A 26,068-nucleotide genomic window follows, 5' to 3' on the forward strand; every position below is an offset into this window, starting at 1 on the left:
TCAGTTTCTATACTACTTTGAAATAGACACTGGCATGGGTAGTGTAGATGGACCTGAAATACATCCATCTGCTTAAAGTTGCAAACAAACTCACATTTTCTATGCCATTAGAATGGTGCAGGAACCATTGCCAATTTCCCCTTTGTCCTTAACCCCTTCACTCCTAAGGATAAAACAAATCTAAATGCCTAAGCACAATTCTGCAACGTTGACATGTGTTAGTAAAACCGAACATATCATCACAACTACTTTGTACATCCAGGTGAATTATACCGTGTTTTTTTTCAGGACAAATTGGGCTTTCATTTGGTTGTAACTGGTAATGGATATCTCCTGATTTTTTTTTATTATCAAAGGAAAACTGGCCCAAAATAGTAAAAAAAAAAAAAAAAAAAATTTTTTTTATTTAGCTGTGTCTCTTGATACTACTATAACATACCACCAAAGAACAACCCAAAATAAATTATCCAGCTCTTGACGATCGCAGCGATACCATATGTGTATGTTATTTGTACCCGTAGTACAGCCCGGAAACAATAGAGCGCATTTTTTTTACCTAAAACGCACGGACACCAATTTTTTTTTTTTTTTTTACCTAAATCCTGACTTTTGACCTTGACCCTGACACAAACAATAACCCTGGCACTGAAGTAGAGCAAACTTTGACCTAGGTATTTTTTATTTGTTAATATTTTTTTTTTCTCTCTCTTTGCCAGGCGTTCGAGAGATACAATGTATCTCTTTTCTCCATTCATAGAGAGATAAAAAAAAACAAGGGGGCCGGGCTGCACAGTGACTGATCACTGATAGCCAATCAGAGGCCATCACAGCAATCATGTGACCCGGAATTGGGAGTCCCGGGTCCCGATCTTTAGAACGGGTCCCGGGGCTCTCAGTGACACCGCGGTCTGTGTGCTGGAAGTGCACAGTGAGGCGCGCTCCCAGCACCAAGACAGGTACGGAAATATGCGGCCCCACGGAAAAAAGACCAGTTCCGTGAGGCCACATATTTGTGTGATGACGGCGTCAAGGGGTTCAACAAGGTTGGCACAGTAACTTGTCCTCTAGGACAGGACTGCTTGTTTAGGGACGACTTTCTCAAAAACCTCTAACTATTGCTAAACTTATGTCTGATACACACTTGTTAAAATGAGCTAGTGTTACACAGCTATTCTAGCTGTTGTAAAAGACAGAAGTGACAAGAGGGCACAATTTGCAAAAAAGAATATAAAAAGCCCTTACCTTACTCAGAACAGATACTTAAAGTATAAGTTCACCTTTTGTAACATGTTACACCCCTATTCAGCTTCCTGTCATTGTGCAACTGCCTGCCTGTACCGAAGGCATGGACAGAGATACTCAGTCTCTGCAGGACTGTGGCATTACACCTACGATCGGATTGTGGGTGCAATGCTTTACAAGCTAACAAAAAAAAAAAATGCTGTTTTTTACCTGCAAAAAACTAGCATTTTTTGTAAAGGTGAACTTCCCCTTTAATGCCACTGCAGATTTTTCAAGGCACTGCTTAGGCACAATTAACTATTCTAGATGTTCCGTACAAAATAGCAAATTTTCCAATTACAGTATAAAGCAACTATCATAAAAGGTTAACAGTTCTAATGTAATGATGACCATATAGATTACAAAACAATGACAATAGCAGAACTGCAGGGAAACCCAACAGTCCAATCTTACCAGTTTTTCTTTCTCCAGCTTTTGCAACAGTCTTTGGAAATCATTCCCAGTTCTCGTCTTGTCACACACCTCACAGAGACGACTATATATACCACCCTTCATCACTGTTATAACAAGTACCAAAAATTATCTAAATATAATGTATTAGTTCGAACAAAATGGTAAACATGTTGACAGACTAAAGCCTTTCTAAACCTTTTTGCCATGCAGAAACCATTTAAATAAATGGTCTTATGGAACCTTTGCTAAAATGTATATCGATAGCACACAGTGGAAATGAGACATGCCTAGTAAACATGTCAGTCTATACAAAATTATTTTTAGTAATATTGAGGAAATGAAACAAAATGGATATAAAACAAAACTGTAGTGCTGCCTTACATTGGTGGTAAGTGGGAGAGGTCGTACTTTATATTGGTAAACAGAGGGAAGAATATCCACTCAGTGCCCGGTCACACCGTGCGCTTTCAGGTGCGCTTTGCAAATTGAAATCGCAACTAATGAATGTGAATGTCAGGGTCTTAACATGTGCAATTTGCTGCAGAGCAATTTCTACAGTAGTTCTTGCACTACTTATTCTGCAGTTTTGTTGCGATTTCACATACATAGAATATAATAGAAATCGCACTGCAAACTGCAAGAAATCGTTGAAAATCTCCACAAGCAGCAATAAAATCTTCAGAAATCGCACTGAAATTGCACACAAATCTCGCAATTTTAAATCGCAGTGGTGTGACCGATGACTTACAGACAGCCTAAAGATCACGGTTAGTGGTTATCGATATGGGTGTCAGTGATTAAAAATAAAGATTACCGATAAAATTACCAATACTGGTGTTCATGGTTACCAGTGGAAAGAAGCTCTGCTGGTCCCACATAATAAAATTTTGCAGGCACCATTGAGCAGAAAACCAATCAGTCACCAGCTCAAAGAACTCACAGCAACCACTGGAGGAAATTCAAGGTTCAAAGGAACCCTGCATGAGGAAGGCTGGACACATTAAAAATTAATATCTAAAGTGAAATATTTACACAGAAAAAATCCACATAGAGAAAACACCTGATTGCTTGCTTAACCACTTGAGCTCCAGAAGGTTTTACCCACTTCATAACCAGGGCATTTTTGGCTTTTCAGCACTGCACTATTTTAACTGGCAACTGATTGTATATGCAGTGTACGCAAATGAAATTTATACCATTGTTTCCACACAAATCACCACTGGGTTTATTTTTATTATATAAATGAAGACTGAAAATTTTGATAAATGTAAAATATTTTGTACTTTGTTAAAAAAAAAACATAACCAAAACATGTTAAAATTAATTTTATTTAATTTCTCTTAACATACAGTTGCAAGAAAAAGTATGTGAACCCCTTGGGATTACGTGGAGTTTTGCATGAATTGGGCATAAAATGTGCTCTGAACGTCATCTAAGTCATAATAGAAGAACACAGTCTGCTGAGCATAATACTACACAAACATTAGATGTTGCCATGGTTTAATTGCACATAACATGTAAACATTCACAGTGCAGGGAGGAAAAAGTATGTGAACCTTTGGACTTAACTGGTTGACTCTCCTTTGGCAGCAATAACCTCAACCAAACGTTTCCTGTAGTTGCAGATCAGACCTGCACAATGATCTGAAGTAATTTTGGACCACTCCTCTTCACAAAACTGTTTCAGTGTAGCAATATTCTTGGGATGTCTGGTGTGAATCGCTCTCTTAAGGTCATGCCACAGCATTTCAATCGGGTTGAGGTCAGGACTCTGACTGGGCCACTCCAGAAGGCGTATTCTGTGCTGTTGCAGCCATTGTTTTGTTGAATTATTTGTATGCTTTGGGTCATTGTCCTGTTGCATCACCCATCCTCTGCGGAGCTTCAGTTGGCGGACAGATGGTCGTACATTTTCCGGCAAAATGTCTTGATAAACTCTGGAATTCATTTTCCCATCAATGACAACAATCCGTCCAGGCCCTGAGGCAACAAAGCAGCCCCACACCATGATGCTCCCTCCGCCATGTTTTACAGTGGGGATGAGGTTTTGATGTTGGTGTGCTGTGCCTTTTTTTCTCCACACATAGTGTGTGTGTTCTTCCCAAACAACTCAGTCTTGGTTTCATCTGTCCACAGTATATTTTGCCAGTAGTGCTGTGGAACATCCAGGTGCTCTTTTGCAAACTTCAAACGTGCTGCAATATTCTTTTTGGGCAGCAATGGCTTCCTCCGTGGTGTCCTCCCATGTACTCCATTCTTGTTTAATGTTTTCCTTATTGTAGATGTGTCAACAAAAATGTTAGCATGTGCCAGAGATTTCTGTAGGTCTTTAGCTGACACTCTGGGATCCTTCTTTACCTCATGCAGCATTCTGCGCTGTGCTCTTGCAGTCATTTTTACAGGACGACCACACCTAGGGAGAGTAGCAACAGTGCTAAACTTTCTCCATTTGTAGACAGTCTGTCTTACCATGGACACGTGAACATCAAGGCTTTTGGAGATACTTTTGTAACCCTTTCCAGCTTCATGCAAGTCAACAATTCTTAATCGTAGGTCTTCTGAGAGCTCTTTTCTTCTTGAAACCAGTAAACCCAAAACAGGTGTGTGTTTTTTAAGGGCAGGACAGCTGTCAGCAACACATCCAATATCATCACACTAATTGGAGTCAAGGTTGGCTCACTCCTGGCTCCAATTAGCTCTGGGAGAAGTCATTAAGCTAGGGCCTCACATACTTTTTCCTCCCTGCACTGTGAATGTTTACGTTATGTGAAATTAAACCATGGCAACATCTAATGTTTGTGTAGTATTATGTTCAGCAGACTGTGTTCTTCTATTGTTGTGACTTAGATGACGTTCAGAGCACATTTTATGCCCAATTCATGCAAAACTACACGTAATCCCAAGGGGTTCACATATACATATGTATATACATACATACACACATACATTGCTACTGGTTATACATTGATAACTGTATAAATGCCTACAGCTAATCACGTGGTACAGGTACCATGTAATATCTGTGGGTCAATCACAGATCACAACAGTAAGCAAGCAGTTCAAGAATGGAAACCCATTCATTACAGGTTGGTTACATTGTTATGTGATCACTTCAAGCAATGAGAGCAATCACATAATTCCGATTACCAGTTACCTGTAATCTACTTTGTATAATGGACACAGCGGTCACAGGAGGGGCACAGTATGTGCTCCTAAACCAGAGCAGGCTGGATCATGTACAATTAAAAAAAAGGAGTCATTTTGAGGGTATTTGTTCTGTCCTGGCATATTAGGGCCTCAAGACATTAGATGGGCCATCAGTACATCAGGATTGAATAATTTTCAAAAATACACACACACACACAGTTTGTAGACAAGCTTTCGCACAGACTAAATATACACTGATTTTGGTTATTTTTACCAAAGAAATGTAGCATAATACATTTTGAAAAAAAAAAAATTTTGGAAACAAATAATCTAGTAGACTAAGAAAAACCTGTCTTTTTTCATTTATATAGCAAAAGAAAAAAAAAAAAACAAATAGTGATGATTATATACCACCAAAAGAAATATATATTTGTTTGGAAAAAAATGATATAAACTTTATATGAGTGAAGTGTTGCATGACCGAGCAATTGCCAGTTAAAGTAGCACAGTACTGAATAGCAAAACATGCTCTGGTCATGAAAGGGGTAAAACCTGCCGGGGATAAAGTGGTTAAAGCACATCTAAAACCCGGAAACAAATTAAATAGATTACCAATTAGATGTGAAGGTTGCATTAGTTTTCTCTTTTCAGGCTAAGAACATTTTCAGCAAGTTCAAAAATTACCCATTGATCTTGCCAGAAATACAGTTTCCTTGTCCCTTCCTGTGAAATGGAAGCACAAACGGCTTTTTCTTTCATGTGTAAACTGCTAGAGTGATCAATTCACCATGTAATGGAAGTGAACAAAGGCAGACATGTATGAAGTCCAGCCTCTGTGATCCCCATGGCTGCCTCCATAGATACAATGGAGAAATCCTTGTGTAGACACAAAAGGTACAGGAACTGTTATTTGTAAGATTAAAAAAAAGCCTATTGCAACCACCCATCTGAGAACTGGAAAGCTGCTTTACATTTTTGTTTTTTAGATGCATTTTAGATATACATGAATAGCTGTGTAATTGTGGTACACAGAAACTTCCCTGTATGAAGCTAACACAGTTAGACACAGGCTATAGAAAGCCCTGCACTGGACACTGTTACACGGTGTTGTCCTATATCCCCAAAAGCTTGTTCACCCATACTGCGGTGACCTGCATCAAATCAAAGCAGGTGACCACTAGGGGACATAGAACACAGTTGTATTCTGTGTGCCCGGTCCACACCACAATGCCTGTGCATGTGATGTGCCAATGCAAGGCAGCGCTCCTCACTGGTGCTACATAGTGGACTCCAGCCTTGCACTAAAATGATCTGTTTTAGCATGAGGCCGCTATCTGATGTGTAAACGTACCCTTAATGTGACTGACATAACCTCCCCAGCACACACTACCACACAATCTATAAAAAACACAAATAAGCAAAAATATTTTTTTTTAGATACATTAGCTTTTCTAAATGAAGGCATAAACAAGTGTCAATAACCCATTTTATATTCAGACAATTTGCAGACATGTGCACAGAAGCTTTGCAGTACCTTATTGTACTGTAAACATACCTTCTTTGTGCTGCTTATGAGTTTCTTTGTAGAACAGTAATGATGGAATCCGCTTTTTAATCTGCTCCAGCCGCATTAGGATTTCCAAATCGAGCTTCTCTGGTCTATGTACAAAACATCACATCAAGATTTACATATAATTACACATTGCACCAAGCTGAACACAAAAAAAGTCTATTAAGTTAAACTCCTCAAAGTCCAGTTTAGCTCCAGCAAACCACCTTTTTCAGGACCAAATATACTTACTGATCAAAAGGCAATCACTCCAATCCACTTAATAAAAGGCACTGCCATACAATCAACTGAAACCTATAAATTGTGATATAGGCCATTTCATGATTTAATGCTATAACACATTACCTCTCCAATGCAATCCGTAGCCAGCTGTGAACTGGAAAATGAAGACATGTAGAGAATGCCCAAAACATTCTAGTGGTATAGAACTCTAAGGCAACTATAAGTGGAAACGTATAAGGACAACTGATATAGCCAAGTTTCCATTGGTAATTACCTTACAATTCTGTCTTGCCAATTCACACAGTGTTATCCAAGGGGAAGACTCAAATCTCTGAAACACATTGGTTGTTTTACCTGTAACCAAAAACATTGGTTCCAGCTCATGCAATGGGTTCACAGGGTTCTCCCTGTAGTTTTTGTTACCACGTTTTGAAGATTTTGCTACTTACGTTGCAGGAAGTAACGCCTTCCTATGCAAGTGGTAAAACTTCCTTTCCATAGTATTTGTTGATGTTTGCCATTGTATGATCCCCAGAATAAAAAAAATAATGTAATTTGTTAAATCTACATGCTGACACTGGATATATTTATATATTGAACTACCATTTCTTTTCATAGAGTAAACAATACCTCTTAATAACCTTTCATAATAAGTGGAACCTTCTATAACCCTTCATTAAACTTGGTTGCCCCCTTTTAGACTGCCTTATAAACTTATGATTGTTTATAGTGCAATATCAAAACTGCCCCCCTGTTCAAGATGTGGCCTTACAACTTATTTCTACAGGGCAATTCTATACATCTTGTATAATACAGCTCCAGCTTAATTTTAGAGTGGTTCTAAATCAAAAGGTTTTACCTTAATGCATTCTATACATTAAGGTAGAAAATTCCCCACTACCGATCCTTCCCATCCCCAAACACTCACCTGACGCCTGTCACCGATCCAGTGCTGTCTTGGCAACAACACTGCTTCTCACCTCCTGGTCTCACAAGAGACAGCAGCGAGAGCCTTAGGCTCCTGCTGCGGTCAAACTGAGGAGGGAGAGGGGTGTGGGTTACCAGCACTGTGGGTCTTTGGATGCACAGAGCTCATCTCAGGAGCATGCACAAACGGGTGCTCTTAGCACCCAGCTTGCTAAGAGGGCACCTGGAGGAAAAAAGCAGACCGTGCTGGCGAACAACCATCACAAATTAGGTAAGGGCTTGTTGACTTATGAGGGGTTTATGTATAATCTTCATCAGCAACTGTAAATAGATATTTTTCTAACTATATGTTAACCAAGTTACAAAGCTGGAAATATCAGAGCTTGGTTTGATAGCGGTGTGTAGACATTGAAACAAGTGATCATGTTGTAGAGATAGCTTTGTATTGTATTGGAGGAATGTTTGGTGTGTAAACATGTGCATGCCACAAGGAATGTTCTATTATGTGAGAGGGGGCAACCACTAAATTAACTACCTTATCTCAGACTTTATGGGGCCCACATAACGATCTAGACCAGGCCATTTAAATCTCTTTGTTGGTATGAGGGCCACTTCAAAGTACCCTCTATTTAGATATGCAATGGTGATGGCTATCTGCGGAATGTAGTTTTACCAGGCTATGACCTAAGGTTCCCTCCAAACTCTCAATAATGGAGGGAATTTTGAGGAGAAAGCCTGAATCCAGATGCCTCGGTGCCATGACCTGGCATATGTAATTTTATCACTAAAAGGGGAGGCTCTGGGATGGGGCTGAGTTATGTAAGCGATATGGGATGGGGAAACTGTCCAATCCTGGATGAGATGCGTCAGATATGGAAGATGGATTGGATAGTTCTACCAATCGGGATGGCCCCATGCAAGTCTATGGGAGATAAGTGTATGTCAAGGTAGGTTTTGGAGGAAGACAGGAGAGAAGATCCACCGATCCTGGGGGCCCCCATGCTACACCATTGGTAAATATCAGGACATTTCTCTGGCACTTATATGTATACATGATTGTCGTATGTGTTGTCTGTCTTGCTGTTTGTGGGTTTAGGGTATGAATAGCATATGCTTTAATTCATTGGTTGAATCATATACATTTTGTTTCTCTTTTTCTTATTGTTAAATAGATAGATTGTGGTATGTTAGTTTAGACCTCCCTACTATTCACCAATAAATTTTGGTTGTTGTGTTAAACCTTTCACTCTTGGTCAAAGAACTCTCATTAAGGTTAACCAAATCATATCAGAGAAATATTATATTTCATATTCCATAGATTTGGTCAACAGGGCTTACCTTGCAATAATATAAAAGTAACCTTTAGCATCACTAAGTTATAGAGAGCAGAAGAGTCATAACGTCTGTCAGGTTTGTGAGGTTTTCCTGTCACTAATTGTTCAATAACATAGGACTGCGACTAAAAAGCTGTTTGATTATTTTCATCTAATTTCCATGTATTTTGGTGTACTGAAAACAAAAAGTATTGAAAAAACTCCTAGACGTCATGATTTGCCACAAAATGCAAAATTGTCTTCAAATTTATCAAATTTTTTTAATTTTTTTTATATATTATGGGTTTTTAACCAAATTTAAAGTCCAAAATACTATTAATTAATTCACATAAGTGCATTTAAGATACAGAATGCCAAAAAACCCATAAAGGGGTTGTCTGAGTTATGTAAAAAAAAATATAGCACTGTAAATCTGATAGTCAGCAATATATACATAAGCTAAGCAAGTTTTAGGGGAAAAAAAGTTCTATTTCCTCATTTCCCTAGTTCTCTTCTGGCCCTTTGTTGTTATTTGCAGGTAAACAATCTCTGCCCCTGCCCCCTGCAAAGGGGGTGAATACAAGTGCTGCTCTGAGTGACATGTCTGACTACTGGGATACTTAGCAGCGTGCTGTATGTGTAAGCCTCAGCCCTGAGTCTGTGCTTCTAATGGTAGAAGGGGTTAATCTTTCCTGAAGAATCCAGTGGGTGGGATACCAAACACCCTTGGTTTCTGTGTCTATGGGACAGTCGAGACCGACAAAATCACTGGACCAAGAAGAGTTGGCAGCCGAGGGTGCTAACAGTCGGTGAAAAAAATGTCCTCCTAGAAACTTTGGTACCTTCCCATAAAGTTCTTCTACCACCTCTCCACATAAAATTGGGATTGATGAAGCAATTCGTAAAATCACTTCCAAGAGATGGAGAATGCTTCAAATACTTGGTCACCAAGTTTCCAGGCCTGTCGGAGGCAAAATTGAAGGAAGGTGTGTTCGTCAGACCAGACATTAGAAGGCTTATAGTTGATCAAGAGTTTGTCAATACCATGACGGATCCTCAAAAAAGAAGGGTGGATTGCATTTAAAGAAGTCGTACAGAAATTTTTAGGCAATAAAAGATCCTCACTACAAAAAGATCATCGGACGAATGCTGAAAGCATTTCAAGCTTTAGGTTGCCTGATGAGTTTGAAAGTGCATTTCCTCCAGTCCCACCTTGACTACTTTCCTGAAAATTTGGGAGCTGTGAGTGAGGAACAAGGTGAATGATTCCACCAAGACATTAAAGAGATGGAAAGGAGATACCAGGGAAAATGGAGCATTACAATGATGGCAGACTACTGTTGGATGCTTCAGAGAGACATTCCAGATGCTACTCACAAGCGTAAATGCACCAAGAGGAGCCTTACAGGGAAGAAGAATCGAGTTTAGTGTGTGTAGGTGAGCTCATTTCAGTTCAAAAAAGGATTTTCATGAAAAAATTGTAATAAAACTTTAATTTTATAAGTCTATTTCCATTTATTTTGAGGTATTGCCTTATTTAACATATTTACCTAAATTGTCAGGAAACGTAATGTCCTATGACAAAATGGAGGTCATTTTCGGATTCAGCGCACCACAAAACAAAGATTACGTGGAATAACCAAAACAGCTCTTGAAAAAAATTTTTTTTGCAGACCTGTGTAATCACGGGACATGAAGCAAGGAAAAAAAATTCTCCCACGGTAAATCAGAGAACAACACAATTTTAGTAGTATGCAGCAGAAATGCAAAAGAACAACAAATCTTTAGAGGTTCCAACCTTTAACTTCCATGTTAATCAAAACAAAAAAAAATTAGCTGAAGTTAATGATATAGTATTAAAGTAAATGTGAACCCTCATCTTGTAAAACCACCCATTCAGTTTAAAATAGAATTGAAAGGGAAACATTTGTGTACAGAGTTGGAGGTGAAGACTAGAAGGGGGCGTGTCAGCAAGAGGCAGAGAAACCAGTCTACTGATCTTCCCAGTGAATGGCTGTGAAAGAGGGTGTGTCAGCACAAGCCTGGCCATTAGAGTACAGACAGGCTGTGCTCCTAACACAGCTACAAAAATGAATACTCTGGGATGATGTGCTTTCACGCTTCGCGTGGTCCGTTTGGAACAGAAAAACAGGGGGGACTGGCAAGATTACCAATTATTTCACACAAAGTAAGTAATGCAAGAGAACAGGATGCTTTTTAACACAAGTATATGGTATAGACAGCAGGAATATGAACTGTTGGGTAACATACAGTTTAAACGTTTGCCCTATATCAAACAGTCAATGTACTCACAATTTGTATGGCAAAAAAATGCCATTCGTTGATTTCAGAGAAGCAAAGCACAAGAGTTTTCCATTACATAATAGTTGTCCTCTCCACAATATAAAACCATTTCGGTCTGCTAAAAGTAAACAAGCACAGCCATCAACAAACATTATACAAATATTTTTAAAAATACTTAAATTATTTATGAGAATAAAATTAACTTATCACAGTGAGTTAACTAGTCAAATAGCCAACTGCCAGCTAGAGCATTCAAACATGATTGCTTGTATTTCTAACTATTTCAACGCCACCTGGGAAGTCACCAGTCCTCAAGTGACGTGTCCCAGACCCCCTTGGCAGACATATCAGAAGTCTAGGTACATGCTTGCGAACTTTTAATTAGCGGCCAAGGTTATTCCTATGATTTCCAACCTTCAGTGGTACAAAGTACAACTTTCTATATGCTAAAGATTGTCCTGCATCTCTCACGGAGGAAATAATTTAAACCTGTAGCCAATAATCATCATACACGTAGTAGCTGCTCAAGTTACCATCACACAAATCTGTTTTCATGTTAGCCAGAGCAGCAGAGGCAGGTGAGAAACTTGGCGTGGAGAGTACCTGTAGACTCCAACATGCACCTGAAAAGCAACCCTCTGGCTCCAGCATGGTGGGTGATCTCCCTAGCCTATGAGGCAGTACTAGGCTACCTCTATATCTTCAAATCAATGGACATTTATCTCTATACATATGGTGATATTATATTGCAAAACAATCATGAAACACCAATACAATGCAAGAATATTTCCCTTTTTTACCCCAAGGCATTAAGGAAAAAGGTCATGTTCCATTTTTCAATTAGGACCACTGCAACCACATTCAGCTTCATGAAAAAGTTAAGTTCAGCCCAGTATTACCATTATTTCTAACATGATAAAGGTTGCCTACAGAATTTGAGATTGCACTGAACACAACAGCACTGGATGCAGACTGAAATAAGGAGTTAAAATTCTCACACCATTTATGATGTCATTTCCCTAAAGGATTTAAAGGTTAAAGTAGAAAGTAGGACTTTTTTTTAAATGATACATGTGTGCAGATCAAATAAACTACAGAATTTTCCCTTTTGAGCCACACAACACAAATCCCTTCATATTTTTATACATTTAAATGAAAATACCTACCATTGTATCGATCTGAGCTGAAGGTTACCGGCCTATTAAAATCAAAAAGAAATTCAGTTAAAAATGTACTTTACTTTCAAACCGATGTCTTGTGACAGATCCTGACCTGAGTCATTAAATATCAGTTGCAGGTATGTCAAACTAAAACATGCTACACGAGCACTACTAGCCAAACCCATTAGCTAAAACCTCATGCCTGGAAACACTGTTCTCACACCAAAGAAAAGAAAAAAAAGTTTACATTCTGACACAAGATTTCCTTGATTTCCCAATGCATTTAGTAAAAAAACTACAGTATTAAAACAAAAACTATTTGCATTTGCAAAGTAATTATATCTTCTAAATCCCTGGTGCCCAGTCTATGCCCTGAAGGATATCTGCAGCCCTCTGGTACTTGTGTGGCCCTTGTACACCAGCGGTCTGTAGTTGGGAGTGACAGCACCGATTTGTAGTAGCAGTGATCTCAACTAATCTCATGTAAATAAGTTCTCAGTCTCCAACTGTCTTCTGAAACATGTCTCCAATCTCTGACCATCATTTCCTTTAGTATGTCTGCAGTCTACAAATAGCACTCTAAGTAGTACACAGTGGAGGACAGACCATTTGGAAACTTGGGCACTGTCCGAGGGCCTGGGGTCAGTAGGAGGACCCATGAGATGCCCTGGTACCTTTTTCATAGGCTTTTTTGAGTTTGGGCAAGGACACAGGGGCCCCATGATCCCCTATTGCCCGGGGGCCCCATGAGTTGTCAGTCTGCCCCTGGTAGTACATATACTAAATATGTGAGGTCTTTTGATGTCAGGAACACAGAGGCCTTCTATAGCTTGCAAGTTGACTAAATACACAACTATTACATCAAATGTATTATTCAAAGTTTAATGTTAACATTTAAAGCAATTCTTCAAAAATTAAAACCGTACAATAAAGGGTTTCCATACAATTAAAAAAAAAAAAAGCACTGCCTGAAAGTCCTGCTGGATGCTGGGCTTCCTCACAGCAGCCCCTACAGACACTGTAGTGGCAAAGTGTCCAGCAGAACAAACCACTGAGTGCAATTTGCAACCAGGAAAAAGTTTTACAATACTAAGAGAACGTACAGTACAGCAAGATGAAATATCCAAATTCACACTGCAACACTTACCCTGGCATAGGTGACAAAGGTGACGACGACGGCCTTGGCGCAGGCTGTTCAGTCTTATAACTAAATGACACAACCGCATATGGACACACATGTCGAGGTCTCTTGAGAATCTCATCAAAGCCGTACTCATAGAAGTAATACTAAAAAAACAGGTAACATTAAAGCCACATTCTTATAGTAGAAAACCATATATAACAGCTGGGCATTGTGAAGGTAATAAATGGAGAGTTTTGGTTATATTGCAGCACTAAACATTCATGTCTATTGGTGCAATCTGTTAGGATACAAAGCTTTATAAAGTATTTAGTATAGTATACGAAGTTAATTTACAATCTTTCATCTAGCAGGAGAATGAACACAAAAACCTGCAGCAGTGTTATAATTGTGTCTACAGATATATGATGCCACTGTTGCTATGTGTGGGTATTAAAAACCATCCTTTTGCTCCCACGTGTGTTACGAGGGTGGCAACAGGTTAATATCTCAAATATATATATTGTATCTATTTTCTGGAAGTACATATTTTGAGGCCTGCGTGAGCTTCTCTTTGCTAACAAATGTGAATGCTGTACATATCAAAAGCTGTGCTGTTGTGTTCAATCTCTGCTTCCTGCATAATAAAACTTCCAACACAGGATGTCCCAGTATAATCAGCAGCTGTGTTTTAAGGATCACAAGATCTTAAACAAAAAGCAGTGGGGCGAACAGTACAGTAAAGTCTAGAAGTAAATCTCCATCAGCATGTAGGCTATGCTCCCTGCGTGCACCTCGAGCTTTACTTATCGAACGTACCTTTAATCCATACTGGCAAAAATTAAATGCTAACCCTACCTGCGTGCGTTCAAATGCCCTGTAACTCAGGAGCGAAATGACAGCATTCATGTTCTTTAAGATGTGGCATTCATGCTTCGGAGCAGGATCCAAACTACCATTACCAAGATGTGCATCCTGGTTACTTCTAAAGTTATCATACACAAATTTCATTTTTCCCTAAAAAAATAAAAAAAAAATACAAGTCTTTAGTCCAAGCATAACACAAGCCTTGATCAATGAACCACATAACTGTAGCTAAAGGTAGCAATCCAAGTACAGCACTACAATTATGTTAAAAAGTCAATGCAACTGTTACTGGCTAATAAAAGCTTATTAAAAGTATGTAAACCCCAACAATGAACTTCACATTTGCTTCCATTTGGTCTGTTAAATATATCACTGAATGCATATTAAATCTGATTAGTGCAAAAAAAAAAAAAAAAAAATTAAAAAACAAAACACTCCTGTGAACTCTTATCTCATGCATTCTAATCCACTCATCCTAGCTCATTTAAGCTGGTTATAGAGGATTGAATCTCAGCCGGTTCAACAAGGACCGGCAAAGATTAAATCCATCTATGGGCAGGCTGTTTGTACCCAAGTTGATCCATTGATTGACTTGGGTACAACTAGTATTTCGGATTTTTCACATGCTATTATTGCCAGTGGCTACAGCCACTAGCAGTAACCATTGTGTTCTCCCACAGGGGAGGAGTCGTCCCTGCTGGGAGAATACAATTGCTTCGTGGGAAAGATATGTCAAAAAAAAAAAAAAAAAAGTACAAAAAAAAAAAATTTGATACCTTGGTTTGTAAGTCCTGTTGTGGGTTTACAAGATAATGCCTTTACTTAACCAAAATGTTAAGTAATGGTGTCAATACTATCCAGTTGTCTTCAGAGGTACAAAATATTTCCTCTCATCTCCAAGCAACACAAATGCTCTGCCCTGCCAACAGAGTTTGACTGCCCTGCGCAAACCCAATCAGTTTGGGTTTCTTACATTAAAAAAAAATTCAGAAGTGCAATATAGCCCAATATATGTCCCTGACAAGTGGTTGAAAAGTGTTGGGCAGGGCTATTCATTGTGACATTTCCACCTACATCACTTCTGGTCTGTGGAACACACGGAAAGAGTAAGAAGGAACTGGGCCAGTTGTAGAAATGTTAGAGTCCACAAACTACGATATATCTCTGAAAATCGATCAATCCTTTTGCACTGATGGACTATTTTTTGAGGCCCAAAAATGTCAGGACGGTATAGATATTACCCAAATTACCCCTTTTTTGGAAAGTATAATGTCTGAGGTATTTAGTAAGAGGCATGGCGAGTTTTTTTAAATTTGTCATAACTTTGTGGAAAATCAAGTTAATAAAAAAAAAACAAATTCACTATTTACATACCGGTCACCAGTGCAGTACTGCGTTATCATAATTGCCGTGGAGGTGATCAGGCACACTGACTTGTGACAGTACAAAAAAAAAAGCGAATTTCTTTTACATTTTTTGAATGACTTTTTTTTTTTTTTTTTTTTAAACACACCACAGTGATGTTACAATTTTAACATTGTACTACTCTAAGGAAGTGATCAGTTTTTTTTTTTCTTCACATAATGATTGCTTGTAGCAATGAATTTCATGTTGAGGGTTAGTTCTCCAAGATGTTTGGAACAACCTACCTGCCAACTTCCTTCAAACACTGTGTGCAAGTGTTCATAGAAGAACTGATGCTGCTTGGAAGGCAAAGGGTGGTCACACCAAATATGGATTTATTTGTTAATTTACTTTGTTTTGTAAATTGATAATAAAACTATTAACACTTCCATTTCTGAAAGCATTAATTTACTCATTACATTCACACCTGTCTAAAACTTTTGCACAGTGGTGCATATACCAGGAAACAGGAATAACCCATCCTACTCCCAGCATGCACTTTGGAGGAAAAGCAGTTTCAGTAACAGAATAGGGGTGGGATTGTGCCCGTCCATGAACATCAAGAAATGGACTGTACGATAAGTTAAAAAAAAAAAAATATCCCGTTATCACTCTTGTTCATTGAAGGACAGGAGTATTTAGAGTCTGTTGGGACATTCAAAAGCAGTCAAATTGAAGGTTGGGCAACAGCAAGAAAAAACAAAGCACTGGTTCACACTGAATGCGGTTTTGAAATTGCACTACATCAGCTAAAGTAGCGCAATTTCCAAGTTGCCTGTTGGTGCAATTTCACATGCGGCTTCATGCAAAGAGGTCAATGCAGGTAGCACATGAAATCGCCACAAATAGTGCAGGAATTAAAAAAAAAAAAAAAGTCTTCGTTGCACCGATTTGAACAGTTCCATAGGGTGCCACTTGTCATGTGATTTTGAACTGTCAAAAAACATTGGTGTGAACCAGGACTATGTCCCACAAGAAACCAGAACAGCCTGCAGCTAGAGCCACCTAAAGGATTATACGCTGGAAGCTGGCATCAGGTGAGGTCCAAATATTCACATGGTAAAACTTGAAAAATATGTGAACAGAAAACGAGGTAGCAGCCTTGGAAATTTGGGAGCAGTAACCCGATTTGGAAAGGCCCAACAAGTAGACAGCGACCTAGTAGAGTGCCTCTTGACAGAAAAGGGTGCAACCCAAACCATAAGCTTGAGTATGTAAACCCAACAATTTCATATTCCTGATATGTGCCTGTTGTACTATGTGCTTTCATGAAAAAGGTTCCTGTTCTTTTTGTATAGTTTCCTTTGCGTGAAATACCTGCCAGTCCCTCTGCTTTCCTATTAAAAGCTGACCACAATAGGCATGAGAGCACAGAATAGTCAGTTTTCTGGCTGTGCTGGGAGCTAATCCAATGATCAGCTGACACCTCCCCCTGCACAGCCATTCACTGGGAAGATTAGTGTACTGCTGTGTCTCCTCCCTGAGCTCCTTATGTAGCTGAGAACAGAGGGTATGTGATCACTAAAAAAAAAAGCAAAAAAAAAAAATCTTTTTTTTTTTCTTTATAAGTACACACAAATGTTTTGTCTTTCATTTCTACTTTAAACTGAATAGGATGTTTTACAAAGTGAGAGTTTACATATCCTTTAAATGAAGTGCTTAAGCCACCAAGAAATGGTGGAGGAGAAAAGCTGATTTCAATTTACAGGGACCATCAGGAATGACAAAATATATTTTTCTAATGGATGCAGTGGCTGTAAGGCAGACAAGCACATCACTATATCCAGGCAATTAAGGGAAATCTGATTAACTGGATCAGGATAGAGGATCAGAAAAGATGTCCTGGTTGAAGTGTAAGGCCTTGGGAAGTAAGACAGTTCTAAGGCTCAACATGAAGGCAAGCCATAGATTAAATCAATTCTCTTTCCACCACACATGGAAGGAAAGAAAATCACTCGCTCGAATGACTCCTGTAGCGCTATGTGTTCTGCTGGCAGGAAGTCTTCCCGGTCGGCAGAACACGATTACTGTTGGCGGCTATAGCTGCTAGTAGTAAACACAAGCTAAAAATCCAAAAGCTGGTTGTACTGAAGTCAATTGATGGATTGACTTGGGCACAGTCAGTCAGCCAATATATGGATCAAATCTCAGCCTGATCCTGCTGAACCGGCCAAGATTTGATTAATCTGTGACTGGCTTAACTTATCTCTGGTACAACGCCAGAAAGTTTATTATAGACAGCTGCCAGCTCATGGAAGAAAAAAAGCAACCGAATGCCTGAGCTCCTGCGCTGGACAATGGACTCCACAATGTCAATATCGCCACATGTATATGAAAAGAACGCAAGCCTTACAGCTCTCAACGGACCAGGGAAATCCAAAGAGAACTGTATATAAAGAGACAAAGAGAGGACATACAGGCCTAGTGCATTACCTATAAAGATATTTATTGATAAAAAGTAAAATACTCACAAGAGAAATAAAATCAAATGGAAAGCATGTCACAAGGTATGCAATGTGGTCCAAAACCCCTGAAAGTAGTCTGAAAATTTTTTGTGGTGGAAGAGATGCCCCTATGCTCTCACACCACTCTGCTATCCAGCAAAGTTCTTCCTGTGAAAGAACCTGCATGCTACAAACCCCAGGAGCCGTACATCTGTTCTTCCATCCAGGGCAGGATCCGCAGACATCCCCGCTGTACTGATCTCAGGTTCTCGGTTTACAATCACAGCGTTTGCAGCACTGCCAGTTCTCTTCCTGAGCCTGTCAAACATTGGCAGCAATACAACTATATAACCTGCGCCCATCAGCTACTTCACAGCTTTCACCAGCCTGCCCTACACCAACCAGGTGTTTTTCTAGGTTCACATACTTGCATAACTTTCCAGTCCAGTGCTCACCCAAGACTGCTGGTTTAATAACAATATTTTTATTAAGTTTTAATATACCCTACTTTTTGGTGGTCCCAGTTTCTCATGTGGCCCCTTAGAAAAATTATTGCCCACACCTGCCCTTCATGGTACTCAGGGCCAAATGCTGACCTGGCCCAACTACACAATCGCCAGGATTCATCCCACAGAGGATTTCAGGGATGAAAACTGCTTTCCTCGCACCAGGCAAAGAACACATTTCAATGATTTTGAACTTGCCTAGGTATATGCTGCATTCTGACCTAATCAGACTTATGGCAGATGTGCCATACTCTTCCACATCATCCGGATTTTCTGTCCCAGGGACCAATTTACCATTCTGTTTCATGGTTGCGGGATTTGAACGGCAAAGCTGTTGAAGCCCAGGTCAAAAAAACAAAAAAAGAAGTAGAGTGCTTAGATCTTTCATCCATCAGTTGGTATTAGTTGTGCTTCAAGAGTTAATCTCAGCAGCTCTATCACAAAGCATGAGGCCCCTCCAAGGACAATGGTCTCCCAAACTGAAAAATCCATGTAAAATGGAGAAAAAAGCCACCAGGTATTTACAGTTAACAATATGACAAAAGGAATTTAAACGTTAACCAACCCGTTTCGTGGGGCAATTACCCATTATCAGAGCTTGGATAAGTATGTCCAATACATGTACACTGTGACCAATAATGCTCCTTCCCTGACAGGTCATCTCCCAGGAGTTTAGACAGAATCATATAGGATTTGATTGGCCTCCAGAAGCATTGAAAAGCCCTGTATCATCCGTTAAAGGGCAGTGGGGTCCAGAAACATTCTCCAAAGCTAGTGCTGAAGAGCTGCTGATCCAAGTCTTGATTGATGAAAAAATCTTGATTGATGAAAAAGGGTTGGCTTTTCTCAGTAGAAAAAAAGATGTTCATCCTCCTAGGACACAAACTGAGGCTTGCTGGGAGTATGCAAGGCTGGCCACTGTTTGCCAATGTCCAAATCCTCCTGAAAGTGGCAGCATAATCCAATAGTCTCTGAATATCGATGTCTTTGAATAAAATTTTACCCATCACAGTGGACAACACCACAATGACCTTTGAGAACTGCACCCATCTGGGGATTATTTCCCTGGACCTATACAGCACCTCACAGGTCTGCAAGGCAATATATCCCACTTTGCAGGGTCAACATTACCAGGCCATCCCAGTGTTTCCAGGGCAGGTTCCAGGTACCATTCCCGAGTGTACAAAAGCCACATAAAATGGATCCAGAAAAGGCCAATCTCCTAATCCCCAGATGGAACAATTGAGAAGCTAGAGAGAAGTCATGTGTATGCAGAGACTGCATACACATGACTATTACATAAGCCATTAGCAAAAAACAAACCTTGTCTAACACAAGGGGGTTATGCCTGGGAGTTTACAACCTGCCTTTTTGTCAGTGTCCAATCAGCTGAAGGTGGCAGCATAACCCTATTGTAATAGAGATGAAAATAGCCTGTATCTTAGGATGTACAATAAAGAAAACTGATGGGTTCAACTATTCTATCCATATCTAGCTATAAGAAATAGCACTATTGGGAAGGTGAAGGCACAACCATTTTGCTGAATACATCTAAAACGATGTATTTACTATGAAAAATGGTGGTCTCTGATTAGGTAAAGGCATGCTTGTTCCAAGGATTAAGTACACTTAGTTTGACACCAAAATAACACTAAGCAGGAGCCATGAAGTCAAAACAGCATTCAGCCAGTATAACTGTACATTTATATACTTTAAAAGTTATTTTACCTTGGTAACTTTAAATATGAAAACCGTGCCTGTTGCACCAGCCTCCAAAGGGTTGGCCTGCAGTAAGTCAGCAAACTTGGATAAGTACACCCCTGCAGGAAAAACAGTATAAAACAAATTAAACAACTAAAACAAAAACGTGAATTTTGCTCTTCTACAAAAACCATTTCGCATTTCTCATCATAAAAATGCTGCAGATATTCGGACTGCACAGCTGCACAATTTAATGATGCTGCACATCAGAACAGCCTAAAAGTGTTCAGAAAAAGTGAACATGTGTAAGATGTGCCCTTTTTGGTACACAGACTAAATTCATGTGCCAAGTGAACCATGGCATAAACATGCATGCAATTGTGCCACAAAGGGAAACGGCACAGTTATCAGCTCTTAACATTATTGAATGTTTGCACTGGGTTACAAGAAGGCCATTTCAAACAGCACTCTGCTCATAAAGCGGTTTATACTTACAATACTGGAATATATGTATGTAGTACCTTGCCTCGGCAGAAAAGCTAGTTTCTAATTTTGCGCAGCATATCTGGGGAACATTAACTAGTTAACATGCAACATTTTGCTTTAGCTCTATTGTTGCCAGGCTAACTCAGTAATAAAAACCAACACATCCCAGATGGCTTTACTTCTTGGGGAAGCAAATGTCTGAATTTGCAGTATTGTGTAAGGCTCAATTTGATTCGGAAAAAAAAAAAAAGAAAAAAAAAAAAATACACCCAGCCCCCACTCCCAGGCTCCTCCATACAACAATGTCCCCAGGTATATATTTACCTTCTCCAATGGCTGCAGCCTCCTGCAGTGTACAACCCTGCCAGTAAAAATCTTGCTTCTTTGGGGCTTGTTCATATCATACGTGCATAAAAACTGGTAAAACCACACCGATTTCACTTGCAGAAACATTGGTTCATATCAGTTTTCATACGCGGACTGACATCAGAAACTCCTCAGTTCCCCCTCATTTCAAACTCCTCAGAGCCCTCACACTAGAACCCCTCATCTGTCTCCCACCAATGTTCTCCACCATTAGGGCCTCCTCATCTGTCCCCCGCCATCAGTGTCCCCTCATCTGTCCCCCGCCATCAGTGTCCCCTCATCTGTCCCCCGCCATCAGTGCCCCCTCATCTGTCCCCCGCCATCAGTGCCCCCTCATCTGTCCCCCGCCATCAGTGCCCCCTCATCTGTCCCCCGCCATCAGTGCCCCCTCATCTGTCCCCCGCCATCAGTGCCCCCTCATCTGTCCCCCGCCATCAGTGCCCCCTCATCTGTCCCCCACCATTCGTGTCCTTGCACCTGTCCTACATCATTTGTATCCTTTCAGCTGTCCCCATGATCACTGTCAGCAACATCCCACCTTCCACCATTACAGACCCGGTGGCAGCATGATCCCAGCCAGCATCCAACAGTAGGGAAGGTAAGAAGGCAGTACAGACAGAATCACTCTGCTTTCCCTCTCACTTTGTCACACTGGGTGAAAGAAGAGCAGTGCTGTCCATTTTACCTGCATTCAATTGAGGAGCTGTGACATGTAGCATAATCCCACACAGCTCCGCACCAGACATCACACTTGCGTTTTGGTGTGAACAAGACACATAGGAACCATTGTTTCCTGTCTATCTCACAGAGACCTGCGGATTTCTTGTGCAGAAAAATGTAGGTCTCTGCAGATGGTGTGTACAAGCCCTCACTCTAAAGTCAGACGTGAATGGGACATTGTTCTTGCTGTATTGGTACGTCCCAATCAAGTCAATGGGGTTAGTGCTCAGGTGCAAAGTAGGTCATGGGTAAGAATGGACCGAACCGGGGTGGGAAATGGCAATGCAGATGTGTATTGAGGGGGGGCAAGGGGGAGGGATTTTTGTAAATATGTACTTTAAGGTATACCACTGACAACTTAAACTTCAGCCAACTGTAACCTAATAACTCAATCCAGCAGGGAACAGTACCAATTAGTACCAACTAAACACTAGATCCTGGGTTAAAGTGCCAAGGAAGCTTACATCTGTTTGATCTGCAGTTACCACGATATTATACATGTGATCCATTTTGACACCAGCCATTCATTTTATGACTTTACATTTTGGTTGAGAGAACAATCATTCCTGGCACTTTACAGCAGACCTTAAATATAACCATTTCTGGAAAGGTTTCCCCAATGGGTTTTGTTACACTAAGTTAGAGTGGCTGTAAACCTCAAATGAAATATGAACAAAGCATATCCCATCCCTCTATAGTGTGTACTTGTCTAACTTAAGAGCACTAAGTGTCCTTTCTGTCAGCTGCTCTGTTCCTCTGCTATCAGCATGAATTACTTTTTGACAAGTTTTCCTGACAGCAAGAGAAAAATGGTCACACAAGAGGGACCTTCAGCAAACTGACAGCCTGTTCCAGAGAAGCTCTGTTCCTGTGTGGAGGGTGTGTGTCTCTTCCCTCCAATCAGATCTCAGCTCTCCGGAGTTCTGCAGAGTGTAATTTCAGCTCTCCGCCTATTTTTTCTGAACTCTGGGTATGATGATCTGCAGAAACAAACTGTCTTCAAATAGAAGAAAAGGCTAACAAACTGACATTTAAATATGGCTCATGTCCCAGAGAAGAGGAGGATCTGAGCTGCTCTGTGCAAAACCACTGCACACAGCAGGTAAGTATATACATGTTTATTATTTTGTATTTAAATAAATAAGCCTATAGAAACACTGTAAAGGTCTGTTTGTAGTTAGCCTTTTCTTGCCACTAACTTTAGAAAAACATTTAAAAAACTTTTAGGAAAACACATCCCTTTTTCACAATGAATGAAATGAATGAACATAGTGCTGTATATTACTGTGAACAAGAAACTCACCCATAGAGGGTTTTCCAAGTGTAGTAAGCCTTGAATGTCCCACAAGTAATCCTCTCTCACATATATTATTCACCTAATGGATAAAGCAACATCTGTGTTCACTAGTTATCAATTCAATGTTCCACAGCACTATAAACGCTCAGTTTCCTAAAGAAATTAACTAAAATTTTAACATATGTAAATAATTGTGCTAATCTTTTTAAAAAAAAACAATTCCCCTTAATTTTACATTTCTGCAGGTTCTTGGACACAGGCGTTTCCACTGTATTGTCACTGCTTCAGCCAGCTTCCATTGTAATACAAAAGGGACTTTCAGCAATTCAGTCACAACAATGTGTTAACTACTCCATAATAATGGTAAAAGGACCTTCACATCACAGGGGTAAATGCAGGTTACTAGTAAAGCTTAGATATTGCTACAGATTATTCGTCTCAAAACTTTACTGATTTTCTAAAGGTTACACAATTATTCTTTCAGTACAAGAAACAAAAAAACTAAATGCTGCAGAGCCACATGTTCTGGTTCATACCTGACCTGCATCCATTCATCAGCATTGCAGTAGCTCACACAGCCTTCTGATCCTCTAAACATATGACTGGACTATAGGTAATCACATATGACTCAGGGGTCTGTATTTCAAGTCTTTATTGGAAGACAGCACAAAGATAATGAACGATATTCTCTCATTTTTTTTACATGCATGTCAGAAGGCATGAGAAAAAGGGTTTAACAGGACAAGCTGAAGTACCTCCAATGCGTTTTATTTATTTTTTTTTAGGTGTAAGAGGCCATTACCAAAAAAATGTACTCTGATAACTTATCAATTAATATGTGTAATAGTATTCTAATAAGAACTCATTTAATATGCTTTATTTTTACATATTTACATGCAGACCAAAAAATACTTCATGTGCTTTTGGTACATTCTAAACTGCTTTAATGCTCCTGGCGATTTCTTGGTATTTTTCAAAACATCTGTTACAAAATACATTTCCCAGGGACACAGTAAAACCAGCTTTTGCATAATTTGCATGTTCCATTAAAAGGTTTGTGCCTACCAAGTCAATATCATTTGAATACTATTTTTGCAAGTCTTTGTGGTTCCCCACTGTCTGTATATTTGAATGTGGCTTGAGAACTGACAAATGTAGATCTGTGTTTCGCTATTTGGTAATAAATTAGTGGCTTTACATTATTTGCCTGCATGACAAACAAAAAATACATGGTATTAAAATGGTTTCTGGTTACTATTTAAATACCCATCCTTGTATTCTATATGGACATCCAATATAATTCTACTGTAGATGTTCAAGAAAAACTAAATTTTAACAGGGCTGGACGCTCATTTCTTTAGCCACTTGAGACCTCAAGGCCTTTTCAAAATGTTACAGGGAGAGCAGCTTTGTTCTAGGACTGTTTTAAAATCACACCTGGTCTCCGAGCGTCTGGTAGCACTAGAACTGCCAACATCCAGCACTAAGCCCAGGAGCTTACAGGATGTCTCCAACTCACAACCTCAATGCAGTTTAACTGGGCAACTATGTAGCAAATGAGGTTTACACCCCAGTCACACTGGATGCGAATTGGCATGCGATTTGCATTGCATGCAAATCGCGTGCCAAGTTGCACCCTATTGTCCGCAATTACAGCAGTCATATCGGTGTGGTTGCAACTTAGTCGGATCCGGACCGATTTCTAAGTAGTACATGCACTACTTTTGGTGCAATTTGCATAGACATCTGTGTCAAACACCGGGAGGCCGCACATTTGCGTGCGGCCAGCGCCAGAGCCTGCTGTTAGCTGAATATAGGCCACAGGAATGCATACCTAAACACACTCCTGTGAACTATAGGAGAAAACTGGCCAAAAGAGCTTTGGCTCTACTTCTCCTTTAAGGCTTCATGCACATTGGACACTTTGGCCATCTCTCCTAGATGCATTGCCTCCTGACAGCAGTGCTCTGGCAGACAAGGCTTGATGTTTGTAATGCATTTAGGGGCATAGGGGCGTGTATTCATTTTACTGGTCATAATTTATTATGGACAATGAAATGAATGCTCAAGCACTAAACACGTCAAGCGTTTTTTTCTGCCAAAACACTGATGCACCTGGAAACAGTAGCAGTGTTTTATTTTGTGTGCAAGATCACATAGTTTAGGAGGCAGAAAAGATGCACGTTCAGAGCAGTGTTCAAAATGTCTAGGATGCATGAGGCCTCACAGTCCATAAAACTATTTTCTTTTTTTTTTTTCACATATGGCTATTCTGATGCAGACAGAAGGTCTGATATCTCTGCAGTGATGATCCTGAACTGCTAGTTAACATTAGAAAGTGTCAATTGTAAACAAATGAATACTGCTGCATTTCTGGTAATGTATGGCTGGGGAAAAAAAAAAAAAAAAGTCCCAGGAGACAGGAAGCCAGTGCATTTAAAACTACATAATAGCACCTGGATCTTTTCTGTGGTTAAGCACAAAATCTGCTGGCTATCCTAACATGCGGGATCGTATGAATTATTTGCAGTTTTGTCAACCATGAACTTTTCTTGCATAACAGTCAAAACAAACATTGGCAGCCATGGCTTTCAGTGCTGAAGACACCAGATATGCCATAAAAATAGGCAAATCTGAACAGAGTGTTTAGTACTGTTCACTTTGTTTAGGGCTGTACAGTATTGGAACTAAGCCAGCAGGAAATTTGAGAAGTTGCAGATTAAATTTAGGATGGCAGGAGTGTTACAATGTGTCAGGCAAAGGCAGAAAGGAGAGAAAAAAAAAGTGTGTAACCATTACATTTGAGTATTGCTTTTCAT

General features: G+C 39.8%; 1 protein-coding gene across 5 annotated transcripts in view; it reads right to left on the reverse strand.

Moving 5' to 3' along the window:
• The window catches only part of TASOR (transcription activation suppressor), an 88,604-nt gene that overhangs the window by 54,506 nt on the left and 8,030 nt on the right, over nucleotides 1-26,068 (reverse strand). For 3 of the 5 annotated variants that reach the window (XM_089681889.1, XM_089681891.1, XM_089681892.1), the window contains exons 4-11: nucleotides 23,256-23,328; nucleotides 20,408-20,499; nucleotides 14,317-14,475; nucleotides 13,486-13,625; nucleotides 12,345-12,376; nucleotides 11,188-11,296; nucleotides 6,398-6,501; nucleotides 1,696-1,799 (exon numbers count right to left, since the gene is read on the reverse strand). In XM_089681889.1, coding sequence (XP_089538015.1) covers nucleotides 1,696-1,799; nucleotides 6,398-6,501; nucleotides 11,188-11,296; nucleotides 12,345-12,376; nucleotides 13,486-13,625; nucleotides 14,317-14,475; nucleotides 20,408-20,499; nucleotides 23,256-23,328 — 813 coding nt within the window. Of the gene's footprint in view, nucleotides 1-1,695; nucleotides 1,800-6,397; nucleotides 6,502-7,083; nucleotides 9,047-11,187; nucleotides 11,297-12,344; nucleotides 12,377-13,485; nucleotides 13,626-14,316; nucleotides 14,476-20,407; nucleotides 20,500-23,255; nucleotides 23,329-26,068 lie in introns of those variants that run through there. The other 2 variants (XM_089681890.1, XM_089681893.1) reach the window with 2 other exon arrangements.

The sequence above is a fragment of the Staurois parvus genome, unplaced genomic scaffold, assembly GCF_062004578.1.
Source record: "Staurois parvus isolate SC_StPar_1 unplaced genomic scaffold, SC_StPar_1.0 ptg000282l, whole genome shotgun sequence".
Classification (NCBI taxonomy): Eukaryota; Metazoa; Chordata; class Amphibia; order Anura; family Ranidae; genus Staurois; species Staurois parvus.